This window comes from Chiloscyllium plagiosum, unplaced genomic scaffold (genome assembly GCF_004010195.1).
Source record: "Chiloscyllium plagiosum isolate BGI_BamShark_2017 unplaced genomic scaffold, ASM401019v2 scaf_71450, whole genome shotgun sequence".
Lineage (NCBI taxonomy): Eukaryota > Metazoa > Chordata > Chondrichthyes > Orectolobiformes > Hemiscylliidae > Chiloscyllium > Chiloscyllium plagiosum.
The window spans coordinates 1-7,061 of NW_025206087.1; the positions used below are offsets into that span (position 1 = coordinate 1).

Below are 7,061 nucleotides of genomic sequence, written 5' to 3' on the forward strand. Positions count from 1 at the left end.
ATCGGGATCTTGGTAAAGGATGAAGGGGCAGAGAGGGGCTGAATGAAGGGAGCGAGAGAGCTCAGTTTGTATGGGGTAGGGAGAGATGGGGCAGACTAGTTTAGGATATTGGTTCGACACGGACTAGGGCTGAAGGGTCCGTTTCTGTGCCCTACAGCCTAATGACTCTATCTCAAGTGCAGGGGCTTGACAGGATCAGTGATGATGCGAATGTTCCCCTCACCCCCATCTCATGGGAGAGTCTGGGACCAGGCGGAATGGTTTCAGAACGAAACCAGTTTGAAACTGGGAGGAGGAGGAGGGCTTGCTTTGTTCAGGGGGCCTCGTGCCCGAGTCGGGCGGGGGTGGAAAACGAGTCCTTGTGGATATTCACGGCTGTGACGGGTAGATGCTTGAACAGGGTCATGGGTGAAGAGCTCGAGTGTTGGACTGACCATGCTCCACTGAAGGTCTACCCTGATTCCTGTTTCTGGGCAGTGGGGGTGGGTGGAAGAAGGGAAGGAAGGGTGACTGAGGGATGGATTGTCAGTGGAGGAAAGGAGTGGGGGGGGAAGGGCAGTGGAATCACAGAATCCCTACAGTGTGGAAACAGACCCTTTGGCCCAAAGTCCACACCTACCCTCCGAAGAGTATTCCAAACCCATTCTCCATTACTCTACATTTACCCCTGACTAATACACCTAACCTACACATCTCTGAACACTATGGGCAACTTAAGCATTGCCAATTTACCTAAATTGTACATCTTATGACTGTGGGAGGAAACCAGAGGACACGGGAGAGCGTGCAAACTCCACATAGACAGTCACCTGAAGCTGGAATTGAATCCAAGTCCTTGGCACTGTGAGGCAGCAGTGCTAACCACTGAGCCACCATATCACCGCAGGGGGGAAGGGGGATAGATGGAGGGAGGGGAGGGAATGGCGATGAATGGGTGTAAAATGGTGGAGCAGAGGTGAACAGCGATGACCATGTTGTCTTTGGCTGTGGACTGATTCTCTCTCTTTCCCTCTTTTTCCCCCCCCCCCCTTCTTTCCACCTACAGGGTGACTTGGCCAAGAAGAAGATTTACCCCACGTTGTGGTGAGCTGCTCTCCTCACATTTGCCCCTTGAGCCCCATCTTCCTCCCCCTCAATGCAATCAGGGAGGGGAAGGAGAACTGGGGCTGACCCTGGGGTGGGGGGTGGTGTGAGCAGCTGGAATCGGGCCTGGTGTGATGCCCACCCATGCTGAACTGCCTGAGGAAGGGACGCACATCACCTTGCCCTACCGGGCAGCGCTGGGACAAACTGGAGTCCCACCACCCCGAGGGGGCAGTTAGTGGATTTGAGGAACAATGTAGAAGGATCTTTACTCTGTATCTAACAGCTTTTCCCTGGGAGTGTTTGATGGGGGAGAACTGTGTAGTGGTAGCTCTACCCCAAATCTAACCCCATGTTGTCTCTGTCGTGGGAGTGTTTGATGGAGGGGACAGTGTAGAGTGAGATTTGTAGTTCTGGCGCTGGTTGTGGGTATGTTCACCAAGCTGGGAAGTTGATTTGCAGACATTTTGTTCCCTGTTTCAGTGGCATCTTCAGTGATTCGGAGCCTCCTGTGAAATACTGCTGTCCTGTGTCTTCTGGAATCGATTTGAGCTCCGTTCCTGCTGCTTCCAGTTCCGGTTGTCCGTTGTACTGTCAGGGGTCTTTATGTGGATGTGGATTGTTAGTTGTCTGCCGGTTTTCCCGATATAGTGGTGCATACAGTCTCTGCATGAAAGTTTGTAAATTAGGTTAGCCTTGCACATGAGTATAGGGCCTTTTGTTCTGGTGAGTTGTTGTCTGAGAGTGGCTGTCAGGAATTCCAGTGATTGGAGAAATCTGGCAGTCAGTTCAGAGACGACGTTTTATGTAAGGTTGCATGACTGGGGAATTAGGTTGTGGCATGTCCTTGTTGTGTTGTTTGCTAGGCATCTACAGATGGAGTTGGGGGATATATCCGTTCTTGGTGAAGACTCTGTAGAGGTGTTGTTCTTCTTCGCTTCATAGGTCAGGAGTGCTGCAGTGTCTTGTAGCCCTTTTGAACAGGGTCCTAATGCAACTTTTCTTGTGTGTTTGAGTGGTTGCTCTTGTAGTTCCAGATCTGGTCAGTGTGTGTGGCTTTCCTGTACACTCTCACGGCACATTCACTGTTCTGTGTTCTTTGTACCATCACGTGCAGGAATTGGAGTTGATTGTAGGTTCCCCCCTCTCTCTTGTAAATCTGATCCCTCTGAGAATGGTGTTGCTAATCCAGTATGTGTTCTTAATCTCTGTTCTCTTAATGATAACAAAAGCTGGTGTCAGCAAACCTACGCCCAGAACCTCAACCTTAGCTACAAATCTTCTCAAAACTTGATGACAAAAGTGTTGTCCACGCATCTGATCCAGAGTTTGGCTTGGATTTGCAGGAGGCCTGGTACAAAGAACACAGAGGGCTGGTACAGACAACTAGCAATCCACATCCACGAACACCCACTAGTCACTGAATGCCATGACCAACTGTCCTTAGTAACTACACACATGGATGACATGGACCACAAATTCAATTGGGACAACACACAATCATGGGAGAGGTTCAACAGAAGGTCAGCCAGAGAATTCTGAGAGGCATGACACTCATCTACTGACTGCGACAAGCAACCGGAAACCAGCAGCATTTCGCAGCAGGCTCCAAAGCACTGAAGATGTCAATTGGACAGGGGACAAGATGTCTACAAATCAGCTTTCCAGCTCAGCGAACATACCGACAACCATGACAGCTTTACTCACTATGTAACCCTGTACTGTCCCTGCCCTGGGATTGTTTGATAGGAACAGTGTAGAGAGAGTTTTACTCTGTATCTGGCCCCTATCCTAGGAAGGTTTGATGTGGGGGGACAGTGTAGAGAGTCCTTTACTCTGTATCTAAAACCCTGTTGCTGGGAGTGTTTGATCGTGGGGATGGTGTAGAGGAAGATTTACTCTGTGCTGTGTGTCCCTATTCCCCTCAGGTGGCTTTATCGTGATGGTCTCCTGCCAGAGGATACCCATGTGGTTGGCTACGCCCGCTCAGATCTCAGCATTGATGCCATCCGCAAACAGACTGTACCCTTCTTCAAGGTAGGTGCTTGTAACTCCTGGTCCGCACGGACTGACTTCCTTTCCGGGGACTGGATTTACCCCCGTCCCTTAGTGAGTGCCTCTCTCTGCCTGGTGTTTGGAGGGTAATGGTCTGACTTCCCAAACCCCCTCCCCAATCTGTTTTCTTGACACTAACTGCCAGGATTTCACCAACCTCATCTTAAATCATTTCTCTCCTCTCCTGCCCCCTTTCCCCCTCGATCTACCCCCCATTTCCACCTCGCTCTCTTTTTCTCCCCCACCCCCACCCAGCTCTCCGTAGGTGAGGAGCAGAAAGTGGATGCCTTTTTCCTGCGGAATAGCTATGTGCAGGGCCAGTACAATGAGGAGGCCAGTTTCCAGAGGCTGGACGCTCACATCAACTCCCTGCACCGCGGCCAGCAGGCCAATCGGCTCTTCTACCTCGCCTTACCCCCCAGTGTCTACATGGATGTGACCCGCAACATTCGGCACTACTGTATGGGCAAGACGTAAGTGGCCTGGCCTGGGCATGGGGGGGTGAAGTGTGGGCCTGGGGCTGGAGGGGGGAGTCTGGGGTTGGGTTGGAGGGTGGGGATGCTGGGGCTATGGCTGCGGAGTGGTGGGGGGAGGGCAGCTTTACCATCTCCCCTCAGCTCCATCACTTTCCACTGCCTCCCAAAACCTTAAGGTCAGAAGTGGGGATTTTCCCATATATTCAGCACCATTCATCCCCTCCTCAGACACTGAAGCAATCCATGTTCAAGTCCAGCAAGATCTGGACAATATCCAGGCTTGGGTTGGCAAGGGACAAGAAACATTCACTCTGCACAAATGCCAGGCCGTGACCATCTCCAACAAAAGAGAATCTAACCATCACCCCTTTGACATTCGATGGTGTTACCAGCACTGAATTCCCCCACTGTCAACATCCTGGGGGTTATCATTGACCAGAAACTGAAGTAACTGCTGTATTGATATACCTGGCTAGAAGAGCAGGTGAGAGGCTGGAAATTCTGCTGCAAGTAACTCCCCTCCTTACTCTCTTTCCCCCCCCCCTCCCCAAGTCTGTCCCAACATCGACAAGGCACAAGTCAGGAGGGTGAGGGAATACCCCCACTTGCCCTGGACAGGGGGCTTCGACACCATCCAGGACAAAGCAGCCCCCTCACTCCCCGAATGACATACTTCTGGCTGGGGGATGGTTAGGACAGAGACAGAGTGAGGTTGGGAATTCAGTGTCTCTGAATGACAAATCGTGTCTGTGTTGCGATCGATGTTCCAGTGCTGTATGTGTGAGGTTGTTAGGGATTGAGCTTTCTGCCATGGGCCCTGTTGTCGAGTAGCTGCCTGTTGACCCCCTCCCTCGCTGCAGAGGCTGGAATCGGGTGATTGTGGAGAAGCCGTTTGGGAAAGACCTGGAGAGTTCAAACAAGCTGTCGGACCATCTCTCGTCGCTGTTTACCGAGGAACAAATCTATCGTATTGATCACTACCTGGGCAAGGAGATGGTGCAGAACCTCATGGTGCTCAGGTACATGCTCGCTGTGGGGAGGGGGAGGGTCTCCCACCGTGTCCCTGCAGGGACCCGGACCCTTGCATTCCAACACAGTCACAACCCCACCTCCTCACAGAATCCATGATCAACAGTGCAACTGTGGCAAGGGTGTGGGGCGGGGTGGAGAGAAAGTGGGGCAGGGGTTAAGATTAGATCCTGGTGTGGACCCCAGGGGTGGTGGTGAGCATGTTTTCTCTCCTCCTCTCACCCTTGTGCACAGTTCTCTCACATGCATTCTTGTCATCTCTCTCTGGGGTGGCGTGGTGGCTCCGTGGTTAGTACCGCTACCTCATGGCATCAGGGACCAGGGTTCGATTCCACCCTCAGGCAACTGTCTGTGTGGAGTTTGCAGATTCTCCCCGTGTCTGCGTGGGTTTCCTCTGCGTGCTCTGGTTTCCTCCCACAGTCCAAAGATGTGCAAGTTAGGTGTTTCGGGCTAGGTACATTAGTATTAGGAAATGTACAGTAAATGGGTCAGGGTGGGATACTCTTCAGAAGGTCAGTCTGGACTGTTGAGCTGAATGGCCTGTTTCCATGCTGTGGGTGGGCAGTGGAAACAGTGGTTCTAACGTCTATTTGAAATTTTATTCCCACCACCACCCGATCCAGGTTTGCAAACCGCATCTTTGCCCCAGTGTGGAATCGGGACAATATAGCTTCAGTCATCCTCACTTTCAAGGAACCCTTTGGAACCGAGGGCCGAGGGGGCTACTTTGATGAGTTTGGGATTATCAGGTATGGCTTTCCCCTGCTACCTCCCTCAACTCACAGCGCCCTCTCCCTTGGCGCGTAACCAATGTCCCTTCTTCCTCCCTCCCTCAGGGACGTTATGCAGAATCACATGATGCAGATGTTGTGCCTTGTTGCCATGGAGAAGCCGGCTTCTACCAACTCTGATGATGTGCGGGACGAAAAGGTGGGTCCCGGATACATGCCGCCACCCCTGAGGAGCTTTACTCTTATCTAACATCCGGCCCTGGGAGTCTTTAATGGAGGACAGTGTAGAGGGAGCTTCACTCTGTCTCTAACCCTGTGCTGACCCTGCCTGGGAGTGTTTGACGGAGGGAGCATTCCTTTCTCAGCTGGCTACCTTTTTCCTTGCAGGTGAAGGTATTAAAGTGTGTTCCTGAGATTGAGATGGAGAACGTCGTGCTCGGGCAGTATGTTGGCGATCCCAAGGGGCAGGGGGAGGCCCGGAAGGGTTACCTTGATGATCCCACTGTGCCCAAGGGCTCAGTGACCCCCACATACGCTGCTGCGGTGCTCTATGTCCAGAATGAGCGATGGGATGGTGAGTACCTAGCCCCTTACTCAGGAATAGGAGCCATTCAGCCCCTCTTGTTTTTTTCCCCAGTTCCTCCAGCTTATTGCACAGGAACACGTTCAACCCCCCTCCTCCTTGAGCCTGTCACTCAGGAACAGGAGGCCATTCAGCCTCAAGGTGGGGGAGACTGGGTGTGCCACAGGTGAGATCTTGCATGAACGGCCTCCTGTCAGTGCTGCACAATTAAGTGTGTCTAACCCGTGGCACCAGGACGTGTTTGAAAATTGCAGGAACAGGAGGACATTCAGCCTCTCCTCCTCCTCCAGCCTGTTACACAGGAACAGAAGGCCATTCTGCCTTACGGCAGTAGGCTGGCAGAGTATGCTAGAGATGGGATCTTGCTGTGCTGTGTCATTTCAGTCCACGAGTGATGGAATGTAAGTGTTGTGCGGGTTTAGCCACGGCACAGGTGACCCCCAGTGCTGGGACGGTGCGGCTCACAATATCCCATGATGCATCCACCCCTCCCCCCTGTCACCAGGAGTCCCGTTCGTCATGCGTTGTGGGAAGGCACTGAATGAGCGCAAGGCGGAGGTGCGGCTGCAGTTCCGGGACGTGCCCGGTGACATCTTCCAGAGCCAGTGCAAACGCAATGAGCTGGTGATCAGAGTACAGCCCAATGAGGCCATCTACACCAAGATGATGACCAAGAAACCAGGCATGTCCTTCCACCCGGAGGAGGCAGAGCTAGACCTCACCTACGGCAGCCGCTACAAGGTGAGTGGGAACAGGATCACTGAGAGACAGTGAGAGAGCCAGAGGACAGAAACCATCAGTAACACAGGGCCCTGTGATGAGTGGCAGTGGCTTGGGCCTTAGGGGTGAGGGAGCTGGATTAACATCAGTAGGGATACAGTCAGTAACACAGGGCGCTGGGGTGAGGGGTTACTGAGTGACAGTGTGAGGGAGCTGGATTAACGTCAGTAGAGATACAGTCAGTAACACAGGGCGCTGGGGGGAGGGGTTACTGAGTGACAGTGTGAGGGAGCTGGATTAACGTCAGTAGAGATACAGTCAGTAACACAGGGCGCTGGGGGGAGGGGTTACTGAGTGACAGTGTGAGGGAGCTGGATTAACGTC

The 7,061-nt window shown here is 52.7% G+C and overlaps 1 protein-coding gene across 1 annotated transcript in view; it reads left to right on the forward strand.

Moving 5' to 3' along the window:
- Positions 1–940: 940 nt before the first annotated feature.
- The window catches only part of g6pd (glucose-6-phosphate dehydrogenase), a gene marked incomplete at its 5' end in the record, with an annotated part of 9,819 nt that continues 3,698 nt past the window's right edge, over positions 941–7,061 (forward strand). The window contains 8 exons of the mRNA XM_043685184.1: positions 941–1,083; positions 3,012–3,120; positions 3,394–3,611; positions 4,475–4,633; positions 5,267–5,392; positions 5,480–5,573; positions 5,762–5,948; positions 6,463–6,727. Coding sequence (XP_043541119.1) covers positions 941–1,083; positions 3,012–3,120; positions 3,394–3,611; positions 4,475–4,633; positions 5,267–5,392; positions 5,480–5,573; positions 5,762–5,948; positions 6,463–6,727 — 1,301 coding nt within the window. The remainder of the gene's footprint in view (positions 1,084–3,011; positions 3,121–3,393; positions 3,612–4,474; positions 4,634–5,266; positions 5,393–5,479; positions 5,574–5,761; positions 5,949–6,462; positions 6,728–7,061) is intronic.